The sequence below is a fragment of the Sturnus vulgaris genome, chromosome 12 (assembly GCF_052056855.1).
Source record: "Sturnus vulgaris isolate bStuVul1 chromosome 12, bStuVul1.hap1, whole genome shotgun sequence".
NCBI classification, from domain to species: domain Eukaryota; kingdom Metazoa; phylum Chordata; class Aves; order Passeriformes; family Sturnidae; genus Sturnus; species Sturnus vulgaris.
Window position 1 is genome coordinate 5,799,828 of NC_142254.1, and position 25,702 is coordinate 5,825,529.

Below are 25,702 nucleotides of genomic sequence, written 5' to 3' on the forward strand. Positions count from 1 at the left end.
GTGCATTGTAGATCTGTAATACCTGTAATGTTCATTATGTAATTGATCTTCCTTTTACTAGAAACTGTGTTATTTTCTTAGGGGGTGGTTTCTTATTTATTATTTCCTTTTTTGTTATTATGTTGAATCCAGGTATTTTCTTTTGCTACTCATAGGATACAAATATACATTGCTTTTAGCTGGAGGTTCTTTTACAGGGCTTTGACTTTGAATAATCTGCCACAAAAAAATCCCAAATACCAAGGCAGTGAACATGCAGTATATGGAAACATAGTATGCAGAAATGCAGGGTATCTTGATTTACAGTCACTGTTTGAATTTGGAAAGTGGCAATGTTCTTGTGCAAAGTTTACTCCTTTCTTTGAATGCTTATTTTCCAAGGTCAAACTTCATTAGTGGATTTACTGGTAGCCAAAGGAGCCGTTGTCAATGCTACAGATTACCACGGTTCAACTCCTCTTCACCTCGCCTGCCAGAAGGGATACCAAAATGTTACAGTAAGCACAACACCTAGCCTAAATAATAAATACATGACTCCTGCTAAGCCCTTCTACTGTTACTGTCATTTTATCTTCTGGGGAGCTTTTACCAGAACTGTGTGAGCTGTCAGAATGGAGAATCTTTCCTCCTTGTAGTTTGCGAGATATTTTATTTTTTCTTCTATTGCAAGGTTTTCAGCCATTGGTAATAACAAACTGGCAGCTCTGCATGCCTGATAATTCATCCACTTTATTAATACAAATGTCCAGTACATAATACAAATGGAGAGCATCTCTGCTCTTGCTTGAGACAGAACAACCATTGCAGTCTTTGGACTGAGTTAAATGCTTCACACTGTGTTCAGGATAGACTGTGTAACTACAGTACTTACTGTCTGCTTGAATTTCATGTATGTGATATTCTTCAATTAGCATTGTTGCAATTAAACTGGGTCTTAATTGGCTCGCATAAGCTCTTGAAATGCGAGGTAGATAATGGAGTGAGTATAATGCAGTGTTTGCTGCAGAGAATTCCTTTTTTTCAGTTAAAATTCTGAATATGTAAGAGGAGATTTTTGATTCTCAGGGTAGGGCACAAGCAGTGCTGCAGTGCCAAGAGGGTGGTGTCTGAACAGGAGGCAGAGCTGGTGTCTCATGAAGTGCTTCATCATGCCAGAACCCTAAAGGAATCTGCAGAGCAATAATTGTACATTAATTTTTTAGTTACTTAAATGTCTACTTTATTTCTTTTTTTTTTTTTCTTTTAAGCTGCTCTTATTGCACTACAAGGCAAGTACTGATGTTCAGGACAATAATGGAAATACTCCACTTCATTTAGCCTGCACTTACGGTCATGAGGATGTAAGTAATTGTTTTGTAACAAACCAAATGGACATTCTACTGGAATGGAATTAAACTGATGCAAATTAGCACTAAACTTACATATTTTAAAAAGTAAATAAAATTACTTGAAGGCTAAATTGTTTAATGTTCTAAATAAGGACTTTATTTGGTAGTTCGTAGCAATTTTTAATGTGAGTTCACATTAAAGATAGCAGTGCTTTGCAAATATAGTGATTTAACTCTTTAATGACACTGAACCACTAAAGACTGTTCCTTAGGTAATGGGTTACATGAGCAGCAATAAAAATAAACCTTTTAGGATTGTGCCTGATGTCTGCACTGAGACACAACACCATAATTTATTGATAGCTTTCCTTTTCTTCCCAGTGTGTCAAGGCTTTAGTGTACTACGATGTGCATTCCTGCAGGCTGGATATTGGCAATGAGAAGGGAGACACTGCTCTGCACATTGCTGCTCGCTGGGGCTACCAAGGCATCATAGAAGTGCTCTTGCAAAATGGGGCAAACCCAGAAATTCAGAACCGCATGAAAGAGACTTCCCTACAGTGTGCATTAAATTCCAAGGTATTCCTCTTTAGCTTCCAGCCTCATTTCTGTCTGATGCAACACCACACAAGTGTAAATGTCCACTGTTAATGGGGTTTCACTATTAAAGAGAAAATGTGTGTTTCACTCTGAGGAAGAAAGGTCCCATTTTAACTCCAGCAGTGGGAATACATTCTGTGAGATAGAACATGAACTTGTAAATGAGTACTTTTAATCTGTTACTAATTATTAGGTTGTCAGCTAATTTGTGTTTCAGTCAGTAGATTCCCCTATAAGTGGAGTTACACTGGTTCTCTTTAATATTTTTATGCAGATTTTGTCGTTGATGGAATTAAACTACACAACATTTGAAAGGGGACAGAGTGCTTCTGAGGTAACAGCCCATGCAAGTTGCTGAACTGTTTCTTGCCTATGCTTAACCTCCTTAATTTGATATTTAACCTTTTATGTTTGTTTGATTGATTTTTATTTTTTTTTCCCAACTGCAAGTCACCACTTAGGTCTCCTCAGCACTCAACAGAAACTTTCAGCAGAGGATCATCTGTCTCAAGCCTGTCATCAGCATCAACTGATATGAGGCAAGAAGAAGCAAAAAACAGTTATAAAGAGGTGAGACTGAGTTACAGCTTTTGACAGTAAGCAAAGTGAAGGAAGCTAGAAGAGTGATAATTTGCCACAGTGTTTTAAAGTGCAGGAGCAGCCTTCTGTCTGGTTTGGAAAATGATAACTGCTGTCCTCAGGGGCTTGTCATCTCAGTACCTGAGCACTTATTTTTGTTTGATTTCAACTGCTCTGCTGGTTATTTCTGGGAGAAAATTGACACCATCTCAGAAATAGTTGTTCATATTTATTGAAGTTGACTATCTAATTTGAGAATTTGTTGAGGTTTACCAAAGGTACAGTGGCAGTCAGTGCCCCAAGGACCTGGCTGTCCCATCCAGGAATTAAGTGCCACTGGTAGCTTACAAAATCTGTCAGGGAGAAGAGACTGTTACAGGCATTCTGGCAAACAATAAACTGGAATGTTAAGACATGCTTTCACAATAGGCATGGGAATTAATTTTGTAACAAGTGAAGAAGTACAGACGATATATTGAATATCTTGCATGTATGTGTTTGCTGATTTTGCTCTGTCCACACTGGATGGCATCCTCTGAATTCTTTTCCTGTGGGATCTCAGATCCACACTTTGTTGCCCCTTCCCAAGACTGTCATACTACCACTCATTATGATGCTTCTTTTTATTTTCCCTAGTCTGCCTATTCTTTTTTTTTTTCAAATTTACCTCCTATGTATGTTTGTTTTTCTCAATATCACCACTACATTAAAATTCTTCCTTTTCCTGCTAGTAAAAGGTTCTTCTCTTGCCAGAAGCTTCAGTTTTCTAAGAATATTGAAGAAACACAACAGTGCAAATTTTGACTGGACAATATGATTTCACACTTGAGTTGCTCTATGAGAGGCTCAGTGTAGGGCTCTATCTCTCTGTACAGAGTCAAGCATTCTAAAAAAGTTCCCCTTGTAGATTGAGGATTTGTTTTTCTTTGAAGGAACAAATTTATCACACCCAAGTGCTAAGACTGTAGTTCAAACCAGGGAAAAAGATTACAAACTGCTTACACCTGAGGTCCTAGGGGTTAATGAGCTTCTCTGTAATCCAGCTTTAATTCATTTCTGTTTGCCAAGGCTCACCTGGGCTCCCTGCTCAGAGGTAGGAGCCTGATGCTGAGAGAGTTCCATGAAGGAAATAATCTGGAAATAATGGGAAACTGGTATGATCAGTTTTCCAGATTTCAAGGTTTGCACCTTGGATTAAGGTGATCCAGTCAGACCTTTATGAATCAGTACTCTTAAATGAGCCAGTCATAGTGACTTGTTTAGTATGACTTAGAAAAGAGAGAGCCAGGATTGTAAATTTGGGACTTGCTCTGTTGGAACTAAAATCTCCATGCAGTTTCTGTTCAGCAGCTGAAAAACTGGCCATGCAGGTGAATTGTACTAGATTTGTTTAATCTATTTTTACATTTAAAGGAAGGTTCTGTTCCATGGAAGAGAGAGAAAACAAACTGGGAAGGTTGGGAAATGCATGTAGCAGACATTTTGCCCTAAGTGCTCTTAATAAATTATCTATAAGCTGCATAACAAATGTTGTACCACTGCTGGGGCCTGAGGCAGCTTTTAGTACTTTAAGAAAGTTGTTATTTTTGGAAAGAAATTATCAGAGCTTGTAGGTCACTGCCATTACTGTTAGGCATCCTGTATGGCATGACTCCTGAAAAATCCTTAAGACCTTTACATTCCCCAGTGACATTATTCTGTATGATTAGGGGAGGCACAGACCTCCCTAGTGTATATAGTCCATTTTAGTTGTGTATGTGCAGAGATTCAGCTCACCCAGCTTCTGGAAGACAGTTGTCTTCACTTCAGATATCTATTTCCTCTCCTTAGTCAGTGGAGGGAAGTTAACTCCAGACAGGAGTTGATCTCAGACATGCTTAGTTTGACCTGAGTTGCACTCAGGTGTTATTGTTGATTGCTTTTTGTTCTGTAGTTACCAGAGAGGGAGTTTAAATGCCTGGCTGAGATTTAGCTGATTTTCAGCCATTCAGAGTTAGGAAAGAAAAATCAAAGAATCGTAGATTTTGGCCAGAAGAGTGTATGACTTCTAATTCATCCTGTATTAGAAAGGTAGTAATAAAACCAAACTTCACAGTGTTCTTTAGAAGAGATAAAAATGAAAGGATTTAATCTGCCCTCTAATCTTTCAGCTCTTTGTGTCCTGTTCTTCATCTAAAACCATGAAGAAAGAGATCAGAGCAATAAAACACAAACTTCAGCCTCATTCTTCCTTGTTTGCCTTGCCAAACACCACTGTCACACTCAGCAAGGTGGTCATTTCCATATGAAGATTGAAATGTGACTGATGCTGTCACTCCATGACATCTTCAACTTGTAAGGTGTTCCTTGCTATTGAGATCAGTATGCTTACACAGCATCTTTGGTGATTCTAGCACAGTGGTGGAATAATTTGCTATAATGCTGAAACAGACTTTCACAAAGCTTATTAAATGATTCTTGACACTCTGCAGAGCCAGGTGAGTTGTGAGAGGACTGATGGACTCTCCCTGCCCTTTTGCTGGCACCTTTCCCATTCCTATCAGGTTGGATCTCAACTCCTGCATGTGAGAGTAGAGAATTAGAGAAGTGAAGAGACAAGTTAATCTCCTTCTCCTGCTTTCACAAGCAACCTGAGGGCTCAGGGGAGTGGCACCAGTGCTCTGCAGAGCACCTTCCATCTCTTCTTCCCTCACATGTCTCTTCTCCCCCTGCAGAGCTTGTGGACAGAGAGCACTTCCAGCCAGCAGTGGAGCCCTGGCTTGACCTTACACTTAAATGAGCTAATGCTGGTGCTTGTCCTAATGCATGCCCTTTGATATTTAAACCTTTCTAGATTTTAAGAAAACAAATTTCATACCTACAGTCAAGTTAGTAAATATTTGAGTTTTAGCACATGAATAAACCAGTTATTGGCAGATGTAAAAGTAGCAATTAGAAAGCATCTTTGTCATCTTAAACTGTTGTTTCTCAAATAGCACAGTGAAACCTGCCATCCTTTGTGTTCCTCATAGCATAGAGTAACTCAGCAAGAGTCCAAACAGTATTAGTGTATATTAGGGTAGGAATTTGCCTTGAGCAGGGTTTTTTAATGTTAGGCTCACACAGAAAAGCACAGGGCAGCTGCTGCTGGAGCAGCATAATAATATATATCAGCTTACATGATTTTGTATAAGGGTGGGCCACAAATCCTCAATTTAGATAAGAAGTCAGAGTTCATCAAATGGCCACAGGCCTTGTACAGATTTTATATTTCATAAAGAAAGATTTTTCCTTTACAACTTTATCAATCAATATGTAAAGGGCCAGCAGTAATCTTACTGTATGAGCTTAGGAGGTTAGCAAAGGACACAGGATTTTCTGTGTTCTGCTTAATACCAATACTAACAAAGCAAATAATTTTCTTTATACATAGGTGGAAAAACTCCTGAGAGCAGTTGCTGATGGAGATCTGGAAATGGTGAGTGTTAATGTGGCTGTTGAGTATTATTGAATTCCATTTTTTCTCATTCAAATTGAGGAAGTTACTTGTAAATAGTATCAAGTGGAGAATGCTTTGGGTAATAATTTCATATAAAGAGGAAAGTTAGGTGACCTCAGTCAGCACAGAGATGCTATTTGTGGGACACACAACAATGTGAAGTTTGGATTTCACTTCAAATAGACATCTGATGGCTATAACAATACCAGTTTCAGAGTGATGTTCTGTAATTTGTGTTACCACCTGTCTTGACTATTTTTTAATTTATCATTGCCTTTATTCCTTAAAAAATAAGATGCTTCCAATGTCATTCTACTGAAAAATTGAGGATGACACATGAATCTTTAGAAGTTTTGTTTTTGGAAATATGTATAGGGTTGTTGATTTCTTGATTTTCTTGTAGTTTATAGAACAAAACCAAAAAGCTGTATGAGAATGCAGATTTGCTCTGCTGGGTGCATGTTCTGAAAAATCTGGTTGGGTTTGGTTTGTACCAGGAGTTACAAATGCCAATGAAGCCTTATAGAGTCATAAGAAAATAGAAAACCCATGTTACAAAATATGTGCCATGTTAATATTGTTTCTCTTATGTTTTATTCCACTGAGATGATAGAAATAATTTATCAGCTTATAAAGCAAAGAACTGTTCAGTTGTTGAGTACATATCATTATCCTAGTTTACAATGTGACTTAATATAAGTAATTATTTCCAAGCCAGCCCTTAAGTCATTTCAAGAAGCAGTAACATGTGCAATATTGATATTTGCCATCTTCCTGGCCAGTGGTAAATGTGCATGTATTGCAGTTAACTTTCCACCTACTTTGTGAAAATCTAAACTATGTCAAGAAAATGGAATATACTGCTATAACTTGCTGGGAAATTAGTATCTAGCATTGCTCAATAGATACCAGCAATGAAAAGCATACAGAAATCCAGTTTGTGCATTCAGATGACAGAATCATCTTATCTTTTGTGGCTTTTCTTTCCTCATTACTGAAGTTCATGTAAAGCTGTTCATAAAAGGAGAATCATCCAACTGGATGACAAAGGTTACAAATTGTGTATCTATTAAAAAACCACGAGTATTTAAAAACTCTGACCTTTTTCTGACAGCCTGAGGTCTGTCTCCATAGGAACAGCCACAGCAACCAGGTCATTAGGGCTGCTGTAGATTTTTGCTGTGCCAGCTAACGGAGCTTTGCAAGAGGAGACATTAAAAAAGTGCTGTGAAACTGGAAGATTAAAAAACATATAAACATTATGATGTGACTGGCATTGTCTCAGCATGGCTATTGGATTGGTGCTCTCCTTGTACCTGTTCTGTCCAGTGGAAAGGATTTGTGCAAATCTACCACAGGAAAAAAAGCAAATCTCTTGTCTGAAATAAGTGTTGTGGAGCAGCTGAAAGGTTGGAGTGAGGGTACAGAACTATTTTTTGACCAAAAATACCTTTAAACCAAGAAGAATGGCTACTGCACTGTAATTACAAAGAGATGGGCACAGTAGTGTGATCAGGTTTTTGGGTGACACTGGTGTCAATATGTTGGGAGCTGTGCACTGGATAATGAGAGCAGCAGTACTGGGCTGTCACAGGAGGAGGAGCAAGTCGATTGTGATGGTCTAGGTGAGTCTTCAAGGAAAAGGGGAAGTGATGCTTCTGCTTATTTTAGACATGTACAAATGTAGCAAGTAGTAAAGCTTTCCTGAGCTGGCCTCTATAAACAGACAGGCTTGAGAGAAGATTTCCTTTACTCCAGAGAGCAACATGGAATTTGCAGGGAAAGCAATGTTCTGTGAAAAACATCCCTTTTCAGGCTCAAATATGTTATCATTCAGAATCAGGTATAGGGCCCTTCCTGGCTGTCCTAGGATTTGTTGTAGCTGCATGTTTCTAAGTGGAAAGGACATAGATGTGATTTTTTCCCCAGAGCTCAGTGGTGAGAAGCAGAGCCTGTGACAAGTGTGAGAGTAAACACAGTGGGAGGAATGTCTCAAATCCCACTGTCCCCATTCCATTGCACTTGCAGCTGTAGAGTTCTTGGCTAGGTCCAGTAGCAATGAAGACTCAATACAGTCACTGCTAATTCTGTCTTTAGTGAAATGTAGATTAATGAATTTCAAGATAAAAATGTACTGCTTAAACAGCTTTTTAAAAAATTTAAATGAAATGTAATGTAAAATTTACATGCTCTAAGCATCACTGTTTGCAGTGTGCACATGAATGCCCTGAGCCCTAAGCCTTCATTGAAGGGCGTCTCTCTCAAAAATGAGGCCTTGTACATTGAGCAAAAAGTGAAACTGTCCAACTGCTGAGAAGTGACAGACCTAAGGAAAGTCAGTGCCCCTGCAAAGTTTAATGTTGTCGTCCTTGTCATTCCTTACGTTCTTTAAAGCAAAAGATGAAACAAAATTCACATTGATATGAGCTGGCACAAATCATCTGAGCTAAAAGGATTTGGAGTGTATGAGAGTGGGTGAACACTGAAGTTGTGATTAGGCAGCAGGAAGTTATTTATAATTCACTGCTGTACTTGGAGGAACTTCCTAGCTGCTTTGTCAACAGTAACACTTGATTTTTTAGTTTGGCCTGTGGGCAGCTGATGGTAGCTGTGTGCTCTTCCCGAGATACTCACAAGTGTATGTTTGTCAAATCTGACTTGTCTACATATGCAGATCTGTTAGGACATAGAACTTTTGAACTCCATAAAAGGAGGACTTGCTTTTCATGACAGGTTCGTTATCTCTTGGAATGGGTGGAAGAAGACTTGGAAGATGAGGATGACACAGCCAGTACATCAAAACCAGAATTCTGCCATCCCTTATGCCAGTGCTCAAAATGTGGGCCAGCACAAAAGGTTGGAATATTCATTCTGTAAAAAGAATAATTTATGTTCTTGTAATGTAATTTTTAGCTCCAGGGAAACAGCATTCATATTGCCCAGCACGTCTGGCTCTCTGTCTAAAAAGAAATTAACTATCTGCAGATTTTAACACTTCATCTGATGGTATGAAATTGTTCTTTTTTTAATTGGACTGTTAAAAATTTTGGATACAGGAACAGTGTTCATGGACTTGCTCAAGGTCTAATGGATTGAGAAAGCTTCACAGTTTGCTTTTAGGATATGTGGAGAGCTGTCAGGAAGGTTTGGGCAACTTTGAATAAAGATTCTTTTCTAAGCCTCTGATTCTCTTTAGTTTACACTGCTACTGGCACAGCATATCTGCTTACCTGTTAGTAATCAGTTCAGCAGGGAATACCTGCTAATCCCAGAATCCATGTAATGCTGATAAAGTCTTTTTTTAAATTGCATGGCATCTTTTCTACAAGCCATATCTAAAGCCTCTTCAGAGATTAGGTATAATTACAATGACTTTCTTTTCAGTTGCAAAGATTTCCTTTCCCCTAAGTTACCACAGTGTATAATAGAACGAGGTTTTACAATACACTCTTTTTATGGATTTTTTTGTTGTTTTTTGGGTTTGGGTGGGGTTTTTTTGTGTATGTGTTTTTGTTGTTGTTTTAAATAAGGAACAATCCCAGCTTTTTGGAAATAGAAATTCCACATCTTGCCTTCCAAGAGGGTCTGAAGGTGTACATGACTGGATAAGTCATTGCAAAATAAACCTAAGCACAAATTTTCAGTTTATTTGCTACTTTGGGATTAACAGCTCTGTGAGATGGCTTGACTTAGAAATTCCCCATTGCCACCACACGTTTATTTTGTGCAGGCTTAGAGTGTGTTGTTGTCCTTAAATGCTTCACATTCACACTGTGCTATGTTCTCAGGTAAGGGGAGTCTGTGCCCTCAGGACAGAGATCAGTGCTAAAGATGCCAGAGCTCGAGTCCATAAAGCTCATTTTATTGCTGACAGGGAGGGGAATGTCATCTGCTGTGGAATTTACTTGTCTGATGAATGAGAAGAAGGAGGAACGTGTTAATTAATCCTAACCCCTGTGTTAGACAGGCACACATTGAAAGCAGAGTGGAAAGTTGTGCACACTGTAAATGTCAGGCAGCCACAGTTGGCAAGGGGAGTGAAAGAGGAAGATGTTCTGTATTGCTGGGTAAACTGTCCTCCAGGTGGTTTCCTTATCCTGACTCCACAGGGGAGTCTCTTCTCTGGGCCACTCTTGGTTCCAGATGAATTAAATTAATTTTGGTTTGTATCCTTATTAACCCAAGCTTCATTTAGCATTGAGAGGTGTTTATTGTCTGTCTCAAAGAGCATAAATATCTATATAAATGAAAGTAACTCATTAACACTGCCTTATATCCAGTATGAGTATCCTAACAGCTGTATAAAAACTTTCAGTTTTACTTATGTCTCAACCTGTGCTGCTTTTTAATAGCCTCTTTTTAATACCATGAATACTTTGCCTGGAATTGCTCTCCATGAAGTTATCATGTTGGAGAAAAAGAGATTACAATAAAAGTAATTTTCTGTTGAAAAATGCCACCAAGCTGCTCTGTTTTACTGACTTTTTCTGAAGGCCTCAAATTAAGCTCTAGCAGAATTTCTTGTAATGCCCATCTGCCTGTTTTATATAAAGGTAGCAGGTATTTGGCTATTTCATTAATTAAAAACAAAGCATGATTATTTTGACAGTTTTATTGTGTGTTTTCCTCCACAGAAGTTTTCCAGGATCTGTTCCAACGGGCTGGGGGTGAATGTTTCAAACCAGGATGGTTTCACCCCTCTGCACATGGCTGCTCTGCATGGCCACGGCGAGCTGGCAGCGCTGCTGCTGCGCCACGGCGCCAGTGCCAGCGCCAAGAACACCCAGCTGGCAGCTCCCCTGCACCTGGCCTGCCAGAGGGGACACTCCCAGGTAACCCTGCCCTGCTGGCTTGGTTTGAAAGACAGGTGTCTGCTAAGAAAGGCAGGAGCCTCTCTTTGAAAGGGAGAATGTAAACCCCCTCCCTCTGAATTATTATAATTTTGGAATTAAGGGGCTCTTAAGCAAAGTTATGGGAATAGGAATAACAGTTCTTTACTAGGAAAATTAAAATAGAAATACAGTATTACAGAGAACAAAGCTAAAAACACTGACAGGCAGAACACAACCTGACACCCTGTCAGTCAGTCAGGGTGTTGGTAGCAGTCCCATTAAATGGTGGCTGCATCCTCCTGCAGTGACAGATGTGGTTCTGTTGGAGCAGTGCTCCTGTAGAAGGGTGTGGGTTTCCTCCAAAGGTCCAGTGATGATGTGGAAAGGTCTGGTTTTCCTCTGGAATCCAGTGAAAAAAAGCTGCTTTGGTGTTCCAAATCTCAGATTTTATCTAGGTAGGAAAAGGCTTGGCTCCTCCAAATAGGATGAGGTAATTTTATCAGTCATTCAGCGGGACTCAATGGCCCATTAACAGCTGATATCTTCCTGAAGGAAGGATGGGTTGTGGAAAAGATAAAGGACACTGCCCCACCTGGTTCTAACAGATGGCCCATTAACAGAGAATATCTCCTACAGAGATAAAAGAGCACTGCCCCACCTGGTTTCAACAGATGGGGATAGAATACACACTTTTGGTCACATCCTGTATTGCAATCTAAGACACCTGCACACAGCTCACTGGCACCTGGCACTCAGGGAAAGCTGCCTGGGGAAACTCAACCACACTGAACCAGCAACAGAGAAAACGAGCTTGGTGGTTCTGGATTTTGTTTTCAGTGTCTAAAATCTCCAGATGGGAAGGGGAACTTTGAGCTGAAATCATTGCAGTAAACATCTTTTCTTTATAAATGACTTAAAATGCAATGGTGTTTAATAATTGGTTTTAATAATAAATGGTTTAATACAAGTGGTGCAAAAACCTTCTGTCATACTTCAAATGCTTTAAACACCCCTTGTGCAGCTGAATCTTCTGTGTACGTTCCTCTGTACCTTCTTCTCTAGGTTACATTTGTGTTTTGGTGTCTTCAGCAGCCACAGTATTAAATAGTTACTATATTTTCAATTCCTTTAATTAGATCATGAGCTGAGTGGAGCTTTGAGGCAGAAGATAATTCATCCCTCTCTTCAAGTCAGGGGAGCAAAAGCAGTGAAGGAGAAGTATGAGCCAATGGGGGGAGAGTGTCAATACAGGAGGGAGAGTAAATGAGACAGGAAAATAACAAACATGAAAAAGCAGGAGCAGACAGGCAAACAGAAAGATGCACAAAGGCAGAAAATAAGGGCTTTAAAAATAAGCAGCTGAAGACTGCAGGAGGGAAAAAAAAAGAGAATTTTGAAAATGATGGGAAGACAAAGCACTAGGGAAGCAAGAAAAACCAAGAATACAACTCAGAGTTGTAGGTTAATTAATGGGAGAGTTGTAGATTAGTTAGTGGGTTAATTACAGTATAAAGAACTCCGTCCAAGTGTGATGAGTTTGGAAAAGGGTGCTGCTGCTGTGGTGGTTCGGTTTTGATGTTTTGTTAAGTTACTGGTTATAGTTGTTTTTCACACATCTCAAGTTTTATTTTCTGGCCATTCTTGTGGTTGCTTAATTTTTTTTTTTTAACAGTGGGTGTTAAAATATGAGAGCTAATCTCTTACTCAGTAAAGTTGTTGCTTCTTTCAATAGGTGGTAAAGTGTCTGATGGATTACAATGCTAAACAAAATAAAAAGGATATATATGGAAATACTCCCTTAATTTATGCATGCTTGAATGGTCACTATGAGACTGCTGCCCTGTTGTTGCAGGTAAGATCATTGAAGACTGTGTGTTCTGCTAGTATTTCTCATGTGATATCTGTGCTTTCCTAGAAGTCAGGATCAGTATTTTCAGTTATGCATTTCTCTGTCAAAAATACTTGGGGAAAGAAATCAGAGTTTTTGTTAACTTACTCCTTTCAATACCATCCCTTCACAGACTTTAATTAGATAAATATTACTTTGGTATTGTACAGGTACCTGTTTGTATGGAACTTTTATGTGGCAAGTTTTCTTGCCTGGGCTTCTATCACATAGGGTTGGGGTTTGTTAAGTATCTCTAAAGCTTGGAATATATAATAGATACATGCAAAAGCAAACTGAGCTGATCCATGGAGCTGTGGCTGTGAGATGGGGCAGTGACATGCCCAGGTGGGTTCTGGTTGCTCTGGAGGCTCAGCTGCCTCTGGCCATGTGCAGTTCTGGGGCTGCTGCGTTGCTCAGGTCCCTCCTCCTGTTCTAACTCAGGTTTCCCTTTGCTGTGCAGCACGGCGCTTCCGTGAACCTCTGCAACGCCAGGGGCAACACAGCCCTGCACGAGGCCGTGGCGAGCGGGAACGAGGCGCTGGTGGCCCTGCTGCTGCAGAACGGGGCCCTGCGGCACCTGCGCAACGAGCGGAGCTGCACCGCTGCCGACTGCGCCGAGCCCGTGAGTGCTGCAACGCCTGGCCACGGCTCACAGAGCTCACAGTGCCCTGGCCACGGCTCACAGAGCTCACAGTGCCCTGGCCACGGCTCACAGAGCTCACAGTGCTCACACTGCCCTGGCCACGGCTCACAGAGCTCACAGTGCCCTGGCCACGGCTCACAGAGCTCACAGTGCCCTGGCCATGGCTCACAGTGCCCTGGCCATGCCTCACACTGCTCACAGTGCTCACACTGCCCTGGCCACGGCTCACAGAGCTCACAGTGCCCTGGCCATGGCTCGCAGGGCAGGGCAGGGGGGCAGCAGCAGTGCTGCTGTCACAGCAGGGCTGCACTGAGTGAGCTGTGTTCAGCACTTATGGGGGATAGAAACCCTGAGATGCCTGCTGGTTCCACAGCCTACAAATGGCTCCTGTGGCCTGTGAAGCCAGTTGTGTTTCTACAATAAGTTATCCTAGACAAAAAGGATGAGTCTAAAAAGAGTGAAAGCACAAATCTAAATAAAATTAGCATTAAAATCTCTGTAATGACAGAGAGAGCAGAAGCAATTTTGGATGTAGGCAAATTAACACCTTGCACTAATCAGTTGCACTGGCAGCAATGTTCCTTGTCCCACCCACCATCTTCTGCCCTTGAAGCCTTTTGATTCCTTTTATCTTGCAATAGATTACTCTGACCTTCCCCTTTATTAATAGCAATAATATTATATGTAACAGTAAATGATACAGAATTATTTCACTTTTTAAGGGATTTGACATATGGCCCCTAACTTAATGTGCTTAAATGGCCTCTGAGATGTAGCTTAAGGACCACAAAATTCTGTACTGAATCAATTTTCCTATGTATATTACCATTTAAACTGAAATTGGCTTAACCATAAGTAATACAGCTTAAAATAAGGAGTCAGGACTCCAACATCATCGCTGCATTACAATGTAACTTGTGGAACACTGATTTTGACCCTCCTCAGAATTATACCATTTCAAGTTTGTCTTTATAATGAGTTATTTTATGTGTGTTGTACTGATTCATGGAATCATAAATTAACACACTCTGCACAAACTAAAATACTGAATTGTACTGTTCTTTTTCTTTAATAATGGTGAAAATGAAAACTCTTAAAATCCAGAATTCAAACATCTTGAAGTTGCTGGAAGCAGCACCAAGCTGTGTCCCCACATCAGCAGAGGGAGAGAAGGAGAGTGAGCAGCATGTTACTGTCAAGATAAGGAAAAAAGGTACCTGTGATATTTCCACTGATATGAATAAAAAGGGATTTAGGAATTCATGGGTGACTATATCAAATATTTATGTAATTACTTTACATATAATAATAGAACAGTCAATTAACACCTAAATACCTAAAATACTAAAACTACATGCAGCAGACTTTGTATTGTACTCAAGACCCACTGCTTCAAACTTGGTTTTCACCTACTTTAGGGTATATGTGTGAATTTTACCTATAAAAACATTTAAAGGTAAAAACACACCACATTTGAGATGGTATTATTAACCACGTAAGAACTCTGCATTTCAGTGCAAAGCAAAACATGACTGTTGGGTGTCATTCCTATTGCCCTAAAACAGCTCAGAGAGTGACTCTTCATTAGTTACTGTCTCTCATGTTTTGGGACAGAAATGAGAGCTACAGAGGTGAACCTTCCAGCACAGTTTGCAGAGGACTTTGAGTAAGTGGCAGGAGGTGGCACAGTGTGGCCATGAGGTGCAGTGACAGCACAGCTGGGCTGCAGCAGGGCCCCTTGCCTTGGGAAGGATGGTTCACTAGCCTTTTGATACCTTTGATCTTGCAATGTTACCTCTGACCTTCCCCTTTTTTAATAGCAATAGCATTGTATGTTATATTCAATGATGCAAAATTACTTCACTCCTTAAAGGATTTGACACATGGCCCCCATCTCAGTGTGCCTAAGCAGCCTCTGAGATGGAGCTTAAGGACCACAGATTCTCCCTCCTCACCTCTCACCCTCAGCTTATGACCTGCCTTATCCACTGCTCCCCTTATGCTGGCTCAGAAGTTTTTCAGGTGAATTTTCAAGTTCACTACCCTGGGGATGTAAGCAAAGCTGTGCCCCCTGAGCTGGACAGCTCAGCAAAGGACCTGATGCCACCAGTACTGTAGAAAGAAAACAGGGAGGCTGCAAAGCAGGAATCAGGGAAGATGAGGAGCAGGAGTGCACATTCCAGCATCCATGAGTTTTCAAAGTAACTCTTGCCTCCATCCCTCAGAAAGATTGTGAATGGCTGGTCAGTAAAAAACCACAATAAGTCACAGCATGCTGATGATACCTAAAATTGAACATAATTCTTTCAAATACTACGAATAGTTCTAAAAGAGCAATAGGAGATATGAGTAAGTAATGCTAGTGAAGAGGTGGTTTAGCATCTGTGTGTTAATTCAGATTGGTAAAAACTGGAATTTAGGGCCTCAAAGTCCAGAATTACAGTCTCTTCAGAAGCTTGGCCAGTTGTACTAATCTGAGGAAGAATGTTTATTTCTGCAACTTTAAAATTTTTAAAATTTACAAAGATAAATCACCACTCTAATTCAAGTTAGCAGTGTTACAGTTTTATGTTAAATTTAAAATCAGAACTGTGTTTTCTAAATTCTTATGTGTGACTGAGTTGTAATTTTAGCTGCCTGTTCTTTTAAACCCCCAGTGCATCCTAAGTCCTGTGAGGAAGCTGATGATCCCATAAGCAGACAACTTCAACTGGTCCAGTCAATTAACAGATTTAACAAGTAAGCAGAGAAGCTTGCTCAGAGTATGTTTGTTGTTTCCCATATCAAAGGAGAAATGCAGCTGCTAATAAAGCCCCAGAGTGGGTCAGGGGTGGTTACACATGACATGGTGGTGTGACAGTGGATGTTAATCCTGCAGGGCTGGCACGGTCACATCCCCAGGCAGATGTTCTGGGCATGACAAACTCACTGGGGTGGTGAGGGAGGGCTTGAAAATATCTAAAACTGGGGTTGCACTAATACTTGGTGTACCATCAGTTAAGCATTTCAGAGCCAGACTGCTTAAAAATACTGTAGTGGTGTTCATTCATTGGTTGGGTTTTGCTCATTATCTTTTTAAGCCTTAATGTATATACCATAGTAAAATACAGGGAATATGAGTAGGCTGCTATTCTGGGAAGGTGTCAGGGAGCTGCCTGTCTCTGGTGAGACAGTTCCACCTTGTGGAGCTTCTGAGAGAGGCTTTTATAAAAGGCTTCTGTGAAGACATTTAATTTCTTTGATTTCTTTAAAATCTTCTTCAGAGAAAAACACTTACGGAGAACAATAACAAGAGATAAAAGTGTCCCTAATTTTGACTATCACTTACTGCACCAGGTAAGTGGAAATACTTGCTCAGATTATTCTTATATTACAGCAAATATGTTCATTTGCTCTTCTATTACTCTGGGTACGTGTAAGAGAAAGTTTACTCGTGGTGGTCGTTGAATCACAAAAGTTCTGACCTGTTTGCCAAATTTCATCATTTCATCATTGTTCAAACTTCAGTGATGCTTCTATGATGCCTCTTGAACACTTCATTTTCACTTTTAAACTTCTTAGGCCTCTTACTGTAGGCTTCATCTCTGTCTTGTTTTCTGTGTCCTGTCCAGCAAAACCTAGAACTGGAAAACTCTGCAGCTTCTTAGAGCTGTAGCTTGCTTTGGCAAGAGAGACATTTTTCCGTAGATTGGAATTAGGGTTTGCTTTAAGTCTGCTTGTAAGAGGAGACTGCAAGGGTGACAGCAAACTGCATGCTGCATTGTCACCTGTGACACAAATGTATGTAATAGATTCACCTCTGCTTGGGGTGCACCAACTGCTGGATGCTGCCTTCCCCAGAGCTTGTGCTCCTTCTGCTCCTTTACACTGCCTTTGACTCTCATTGCATCTTCTGCTGAGCCATGTCAGAACACTAAATCAAGAGAAAAATGACCTGTCCAAAAAACCCCAGTTTTTACCAGGTTAGTCCAGCAGCTGCCCATCATTAGACTGACCCAGCCTTGGAAATGCAGATTCTGCTGCTCATGTCCTTCTGGAAAATGGGATACTCTTCCTTTTCCTACAGCCCTTAGAAGACGGAATATTTACCAAAAGCCTTGAGAACACGAAATTAATTCTATAAAGCTGTAATATTTTATTAATTCTTTCTAAATGATAATATTCCACTACTTAACTTGGGATTTAGATTTTATAACTGTGGATCACTGAAGGCAGTATGTCATTTCAATACACAGGTGTCAGAAAACTGTTATGTGACTCTGATACAAAGCACTCCAGCCCTGTTCTGTGGTTGTGAGTTCATACTGCTGTGGCTGAACTGATTCATGAGTCCATAAAGCTCTGAATTGTTAGTGGATTTAAACGTGCATAACCTCTGTCTGCAGCTTTTACAAGATCGTTGCCATTATTTCAGTAAAAAAGCTACTTTCTCCTTTATTTCTTGTCTTAGAAGATCTGTCAGTAGAATGCTTGGATTCTCTATTTCTCCTGGTTATTTTAACATTTGCAGAGTGGCCAGTAATCCAGGACAGCCACTCACTCTGTACAGGTGTGGAAATGGAAGTTCAGGTGTGGAAATGGAAGTTATGAATATGGGGAACGACCAAGAAGAGGCACTAAGGGGGTGGGGAGGGTGGGTGTCTCTTCCCTGACAGGTGACCTCTGGAAGCAGGGAAATGCCTTCAGCAGTACCTGGGTGACTCTCTCTGTTACTACTTCCACTTTTCTTCATAGTAAAATAAATGGCTGTTAATTTCAAGTGCAGTGAGATTTGCATTACAAAAGGTGTTTAGAAGAGTTGGGATGATGTTGGGATAGTGAGGTGAAAATAAGTTTTGGAGTCTGTTATGTTCTCAGGTCTGATACTGATCTCTGTGTAGCCTGGGGCAGGTTGGCCTCTGTTTTCCCATATGTAGCCTAAATATAGTTACTCTCTTACAGAGTATGCTATTTTAAATCTTGGCTGTGTTTTCAGTGTCATTATGTATTAATTGTCCTTCTTAATGAAGAAAGTAGATAAAGCTTTTAACATACCATTTCTCTCTCCTCAGATGGCTATTAAAAGCTTTGATAAAAGCAAATTAAAATCTGTTGGAACGCTGGACCAGGGCACAGTTCAGGTGACTGACACGGGGTGCAGTGGTGAGTTTGTGGAAGATGACGACCCGGCGGCTCCTCACAGGAGTAAATTAATGCAGCGCAGACACACGGTCAATGTGCCACTGCCAGCAGAGGAGGGCAGTGACTGTGGCTCATGCAGCCCTGCAGAGCCCGGTGTTCCACAGGGCCACCACTGCGATGGCTCCGTTTCCCATCACTGACAGGGCAGCACGGATTTGAGGCCTGGAGCTGAGGAAGTTGGTGGTGTGAATTTCAGTAGCCCTTCGCTGTGTGTCAGATGTCCCAGTTCAGAGCAGGCACAGGCCGGCTCTGCAGCACAGCTGGAATGTTCTGGCACCTGGGGCCTGACTCCTCTGTTCATGTTGGAGGTGACAACACAGCCAGGTATTACTGATCTCACTAACAGGGACGTAATGAGATGAAGACAACAAAATTACTATTCTATTCAGCACTTATTAAAAAGTTCTATGTAACAGTAAACCAAATGAAACCCTGTATTGTATTTTTCAGCCACCTGCTTTGTTTTAAAAGTCTTTGAATAATTTTTGCATTTTCAGTTTGTATCACTACATTCAGAATATAAATATATTTATATATATAAAAAGATATATTGAATAACAAGGTATTTATTTCCAGAGGTAATTGAAATGTCTCTATTTTTATTGTAATGTTACAAACCATTATAATATATATTTCTGTATATTTCAGTAGCTGGGCAAACAATAACATCTGCATTATTAATGTGAAGGGATATAACCCTTGCTAATCTCTCAGCAATGCTCCCGTACTGGAGCTGCAATATCAAGTTTTCAGAGAGGAGCCAAGGTACTGGGGAAAAAGTGGAGAGCCCTTGACAAAGCTAAACTTTGGACTTGCTATTCACAGCCTAATAAAAAAGCAGAAGCAAGCACAAGGTGCAAGGGCACACAAAATTGGGTTGCTTTTCCCCTCCTCTAAAGCAAGTAATGCAAAAATGCACAAGTATTTGTGATTCTGAACCTAGGCAACATCCACAGACAAAACTGTTTCGGAGCCTGCTCTGGACTGCTCCTAAAAAGGTGAAATTCCCATTATGAAAGGTACTTCTCACATCAGTGAGCACTGGCTGCAATAGGCCAAACCCTGCCCCATTCCCAGGGGTGATCACTGAAGAATTGAGAGCTCACACGGAACTACCAAGTGGCTGCTTAGGTCTGAAGTTCATTTTCTACTGTTCGGTTATGGGAGGAGAAGGTGTAAATAGCACAAGCCAGGTTTTGCAGTGCAGTATTTTTTTATTCTTGGCTCATCACATCCAGCTTGCATTTTATTTCATGAACTATTTGTATAGATAATTCTCTTTCTTTTAACTGTGGTATTAGTAAACTACCTGGCAAAATACAAAGCTGGAAGATTGAGTGGTGGGTTTTTCAGATAAATTTTTAATCTAAGAGGTAAAATGTCAAATGACATTTGGATTTGAGGGTAATATGTTTATTTTTCTAATAATTTATGAGTTAATCTGATTTTCTGATGTGCCTTGGATTTGTGCCAAATGATAGAAAGAAAAAACTAGTAAAAGAACTCTTGAAAATGCTGGTTTGAGTGTTTTTGTCCAAGCATTGAGTCTATTCCAGATTTCTTTGCTTGGTTTTGTATGCATTTGAAGACTTTACCTTGTGTTTGCTCTTGGACTTTCCTTCCTCCTACCTTTACAGATAACTTTATTAGGTTATGTAGTTTTAGATTTACGCACAGGGGTGTACAAAATAGAACTGTTAGTGAAACAGCATTTTCACATAACTTCCTTTTCTAGCCCTACATTCACATTAAAAAATTAAAACATGTTCCTTGTGTTCTAATTGTAGCATGCATTTAACTAAATTATTCTTCAGATTTCTCAACTATATAGATAAGAATCATCTCACCACACTCTGGCTTCAAACTCAGTATGGGTGATTAGTCTGAAGAAATTTGGCACACTCAGGGTACCACTAATGCTAAGGCATCCTAATTGCAAACACAGAGAAACAAAATGCACAGTCTAAACCGAAGGAAACAAAAATAACAACTGTTTCATATTTTTAATCACATTGAGACAGATAAAAAACACACCCACTAGTGCTCACTTGAAACAAGTTTATTCTGTTCCAAAAAACACTGCAGTTGGAATTGTACACGATCTTGTTAAATTATGTCAGATAAGGGGGTTGTGGTGGGAGAGTTTATCAGCACATTACAGTATTTGTCTTACTGATTTCCATAACCATATTCTTGAATAAAGGTACAGCACAAGTTCAGTTTTACTTTATGCATGCAGGACTTGCAGAGTTTAGGAAAATGGTCTTTCTATTTTTTCAGAAATACTCCAGCCATTTGATAAAAGTGGAGGTAGTTGTAAGAATACACGATACCAAGTGTCTGAACAGTGCTGTGTATGACACAGTTAACTTGCTTTGTCTGAGAGCCCAGGAACGCACAGGGGAGAACAGTTCAACTGTTTGCTGGGAACATTTCTTTACACAGACTGCCTGACAGGAATCCTCTGATCCAAACGCTTTTTGGATACCTTCATTTTTAAATTTCCAGTAAGGACTTGAGAGCCGGTGACTAGCTGGGCAGGCATCCTTCAGGGACTCAGGGAATCTCCTTTCTAACACTTCTGTGACAGAGCCTGGACAAACCTTGAACTCTGAGTGGCTGTTCCCCATTTCTCACTTGGCTCCTGTGTTTGGTATCTCCAATAACAGCAAGTTAAGTGTGTGCAGTGGCTGAAAGCAGAGCTTACAGTGAGGAAGGGGCAACAAAACATTCATGCTAATGAAGCCACGGGGAATCCCACGCTGCTCAGGCTGTTTATACTACAAAACTTTAAGTTATAAAATCCCCCTTCTCAGATTTATTTTACAAGTTGATTTGTTGGCCTTTTATAATAAAAAAAAAAAGTCAAGAAGCGTAAACATTTTCAGATCTTCTGCCTGCTAACAGCATTTTTCCAGGCTATTGTTTGGCAGCCTTGCAGTAGTATTAATAATCATCCTCTTCATCAGAATCCAATACTTTTCTTCTGTTGAACTAAAATGAAATACATAAAGTGAAAATTGAAGGGTCATGGTAAATCCAGGCTGGCACAAGCCTTTCCCAGTCCATGCACATGGCAATGAAGGCACTGCCCGGGCAGAACACCCATCCCAACCCTCAGCTGCCACCCCAGGCCCAGCCAGGCTGTCCCATACCACACTGGCCCAGGAGCTGCAAATGTTTAGGACTGCTCTGCTGGAACCCCAGCACCCAGCAGGGCAGGGGAAGAGGGGCAAACAAAAGGTTCCATCCACGCAAGCAATACTACTGCTTTACTTTATACAACGTGACATTTAGGAAAGGAAACTCACCTTCACTGTTGTTTTCTTTTCTGTTTGCTGACTCACTTTTTCAAGTATTTCTATCAAACCTTGTTCTGATACCTAGGGAAGTCAGACAAAATGTGGATAAACACACTCTGAGAGATGCTTAGTATCAAACAACTGAATCACAATTTGCTTTCTTACAAAAGGTTTTTGATGGAATTATGTAATAGTCTTTAGGACCTATTTACACTTAATTTAATTTACATCTATTATAAACGTCTTTTGTTTTAGAGTGAATTTGGTTTAAAAATAAATATTTGTGAGAAAGAATTAGGAAATATACTCACCTTTCCAGGCAGCTGTCCAAATCTTGCCATCTGTATAAGATAATTCTCTACTGCTTTTGCTTTGTCTGGTTTCACAAGTGCTAAATTGCTTACTGCAACAAAAACAGGCTCTGTCCATTTGGGTTTTAAACATTCTCCCATACCTTCACTAGTAATAAAAAAGTGAGAAATGTCCCTAGGAAACAATCTTCTTCATATCAACGTTGTGAAATACATTGAAAAAGGCATTTTCATTTATGCCAGGTATAAGACAGTTATATTTCTTACTTTTAAATATTTGCTTCTAATTAAACAACTTTGACTCTCAGTATAATTCCTTTTACTAATTTAAATAAAACCAAAAACATTTGCATAATTCAGATACTCACTAGCCTCTCCCTTCTAATCACTGATATTGCCAACTGAAAAGTTGCAAGTTTTCTCAGCAACAACAGTATTTTTCTAGTCTGGCCCCCGTACAACACACACTTTTGAGGAGTCACTTAGATGAGTATTTTTAATTAGAAATTTACTTGGATACTCACATCTTGCGCGAGCTGCTTGATCAAGAACTTGAGCTAAAATAGTATTTCTTATCTCTGCTTCCCTGTAAGTAAAAGTGAAGCACACATTAAAAGTGGGATTTCAAACACCTAAAATAACATGCACAGAACAGCAAACTACAGAACACTTTTGATTCATGGAAGTGGCTTCTTGAGGTCACTTCAAACCTTACATTCACATGACATCTTTTCCACCACCTGGGCACTCTGCACATGCTGAAGTTACACAGCTGGCAACATCTTTCAAGAAATCAAGGTGGAGTTTCATACTTACACCTTCTCACTCCTCATGATTACATTTTAAGAGACAAAAGCTGTGCTACCCCTTAGATCCTGCATTTATCCGTGTGGAATTCACCCCAAGGCAGTACATGGTAAAGCAGGCACAATGAATTGAATGCAATTCCAAAACCAAGCCAAAGCTCATTTATGTAGTTAGAACTTTTCACTAAGTCTCCATGTATTTACAATAATTGGTGTTAGCATCTGCAGAACTGGAGCTTTAGTTTTATGAAGCTTTAGTTAATATAGACTTGGACCATGCAAAGTCGGCTCTTCAAACACTTGTTTACAATTTTCCCCTTAGCACAAATACTGAACACTGAGCTTCAACAGAAACCATTTTGCTTCAGATTTTTAACTGGAATAGATATCCCAGAAAAATTCTATCAACTGGGAAAGGCTCTTCCCACTGCAATAACAGCCAAACCCACCACTGACAGAAAGCACCAGTCTGGGAGGAGTTCTGCCAGCCTTCAAGACTTGGATCATAAACTCCTACCAACCCGGAGAAGCCAAGGATTCTGTCTTCCAGAAGCAGGTGACAGTGGGAGGGATGATGCTTCCCCAGAGCACCCTACTGTATCACTGCAGCTCACGAGGTTACTGAACTCAGACAAGCCCCAAGTGAAAATGAGCTGCTGCTGCTCTCTGATCATGCCCTCCCACGGCAGCAGGGCTCAGGCAGTGTGGTCATGGCATGGGAGCCACACCTGCATCAAATCTTTGATCCATTTAAATTCCTTTGTTGGTGGTTTTCCCAGCAACAAAACAAATGTGGGGCAGCATTCCAAAGAAATTAAATACTAAAAAAACCCCCCAAAAACAAAAGAGTAAATGGTTAAAAATTATTAGATGCAAGACCAAAATTCAGTAGCCTCATTTATACCTCTGTTTTGCTTCCTGTTGCGATGGATCAGCAGCAGGATCCTGAAGAAGGAGATCAGAGCAAATATTACAATCCAGAATCATTCCACACAGGACAGAAAGTTAAAATATTCCAGCAGCATCGATGGAAGATAAACCTGCCTGCTAAACCCGCCTGCCCATGGATGAGATCCTGGAAATGGGAATCTGCTGCCCTAGCAAATAAATGTGCCACCCTCTGCTTTCCTCACAACGCAGTCATGCCAGCAGTGGGGTGAGTGTGCTCCTGGTCTATCCACACATCCCTGTGGCTTTGGGCAGGAAGAGGCCTTCCCCTTAGGTCTAGGATAATAGGCTTCCAAGGCCCAGAAAACTGACAAAAGCATTATAAATCCTTTAGAGTAAGTTAAGGATAAATAAAATGAAACGTAACACATTCTCAGCATGGCAGCTGAAATCACAGAATCACGGAATATTCTGAGCTGGAAGGAACCCACAAGGATCATCAAGTCTAACTCCTGACACCTATGAAAAGTTAATGAGGGGGGTTCTACAAGAATAGATTCCTGCATTAAGCACTAATACATATCAAAAACAAAAAAAGGCAAACTTCCAAGTCACTATTCCTGGTGACTATTCACAGGAACAACAAAATTGACACTTCATATAAATCCATATATGGATTGTGTCAGAGGATGGTGTCCAACTCTTTTCAGAGCTGCTCAGCACAGGACAAGGAGCAATGGCCATAAACTAAAACACAAGTTTCACCTCAACACGAGGAAGAACTTCTTTCCATGGAGGGTGGCAGAGCACTGGAGCAGCTGCCCAGGGAGGGCACGGAGTCTCATCTCTGGAGACATTCCAAACCCACCTGGACACGTTCTTGTGTCACCTGCTCCAGGCGACTCTGCCCTGATGAGAGGCTGGACTGGATGATTTCCAGAAGTTCCTTCCAGCCCTAACAATTCTGTGACTCTGTGATTCAGCTCTGAAAACTGAGCTGGCTGGAAAGGCTAGGAAGGTAATCCATGGAATAGTGAGTGGTCGGGGGCGGGACCGCTCGTGTGCCGAACCTCCCAGGACAGGAGCGGAGGGAGGTGGCGGCGGGGGCCGGGGCTGCGCTCGGTGTAGTGTCCAGCCAAAGCTCCGGGCACAGCCGGGCCTCTTCCCGCTTCTCTCCGGCCTCGGTCATGCAGATGCCTCTCCTCCTCCCCTCCAGCTCCGGGGAGCCGCCGAAAGCGGCTCGGGCGGAGGGTCGGGCGCTGTGTCCCCCTGATCCCCTCGTTCCCTCACCCCGTGCCCGGCCCTGACTTCCCCGTTCCCTCATCCCGTGCTCGGCCCGGATCCTCTCATTCTCTCACCCCGTCCAGGCCCTGATCCCCCCGTTCCCTCACCCCGTGCTCGGCCCAGATCCTCCCATTCTCTCACCCCGTCCCGGCCCTGATTCCCCCGTTCCCTCACCCCGTGCTCGGCCCTGATCTCGCCCAGCCTCCGCTGCCGCAGCGCCTCCAGCTCCTCGTCCGCCATGGCTGAGGCCGCCCGCGCCAGGCGCTGCCAATCCACGGCCGAGCGCTGTTCCCGCCCCGCCGCGCCCGCGCCAGGCGAGGCCAGTCCAGCGCCGATGCCCGAGCCCCCTGGCCGGAGCAGGGGACACAGGGACGCGGCCGGGTGGGTTTGGGATGTGTCCAGAGAGGGGGACTCCACACCTCCCTGGCAGCTCTGCCACCCGCAGTGTAAAGAAGTTCTTTCACATATTGATGTGGAACCTGTGTTTTATATTACGGCTGTTGCTTCTCCCCCTGTCTCTGAGCACCACTGAACAGAGCCTGGCACCATCCTCTGGAGATACTGGTACGGATTGATGAGGTC

The 25,702-nt window shown here is 41.3% G+C and overlaps 2 protein-coding genes across 4 annotated transcripts in view; one reads left to right on the top strand and one right to left on the bottom strand.

Annotated features, from left to right (window-relative positions):
* The window catches only part of ANKRD27 (ankyrin repeat domain 27), a 54,954-nt gene extending 34,912 nt beyond the window's left edge, over nucleotides 1–20,042 (top strand). For all 3 annotated transcript variants that reach the window (XM_088171839.1, XM_088171840.1, XM_088171841.1), the window contains exons 16-29: nucleotides 382–497; nucleotides 1,248–1,340; nucleotides 1,710–1,907; nucleotides 2,203–2,262; nucleotides 2,379–2,498; nucleotides 5,920–5,964; nucleotides 8,719–8,841; nucleotides 10,620–10,817; nucleotides 12,550–12,669; nucleotides 13,166–13,327; nucleotides 14,453–14,561; nucleotides 16,006–16,087; nucleotides 16,612–16,684; nucleotides 18,400–20,042. In XM_088171839.1, the coding sequence (XP_088027965.1) occupies nucleotides 382–497; nucleotides 1,248–1,340; nucleotides 1,710–1,907; nucleotides 2,203–2,262; nucleotides 2,379–2,498; nucleotides 5,920–5,964; nucleotides 8,719–8,841; nucleotides 10,620–10,817; nucleotides 12,550–12,669; nucleotides 13,166–13,327; nucleotides 14,453–14,561; nucleotides 16,006–16,087; nucleotides 16,612–16,684; nucleotides 18,400–18,669 (1,769 nt within the window). In that variant the 3' untranslated portion in view covers nucleotides 18,670–20,042. The remainder of the gene's footprint in view (nucleotides 1–381; nucleotides 498–1,247; nucleotides 1,341–1,709; nucleotides 1,908–2,202; nucleotides 2,263–2,378; nucleotides 2,499–5,919; nucleotides 5,965–8,718; nucleotides 8,842–10,619; nucleotides 10,818–12,549; nucleotides 12,670–13,165; nucleotides 13,328–14,452; nucleotides 14,562–16,005; nucleotides 16,088–16,611; nucleotides 16,685–18,399) is intronic.
* Nucleotides 20,043–20,573: 531 nt separating this feature from the next.
* Nucleotides 20,574–25,431, bottom strand: PDCD5 (programmed cell death 5). Its single transcript, XM_014882136.2, has 6 exons — nucleotides 25,295–25,431; nucleotides 23,853–23,893; nucleotides 22,667–22,728; nucleotides 22,143–22,234; nucleotides 21,841–21,912; nucleotides 20,574–21,523 (listed from the first exon to the last, which is right to left on the bottom strand). The coding sequence occupies exons 1-6, from the start codon at nucleotides 25,358–25,360 to the stop codon at nucleotides 21,476–21,478; spliced, it is 381 nt and encodes a 126-aa protein (XP_014737622.1). The 5' UTR covers nucleotides 25,361–25,431; the 3' UTR covers nucleotides 20,574–21,475.
* Between the last annotated feature and the right edge of the window lie 271 nt (nucleotides 25,432–25,702).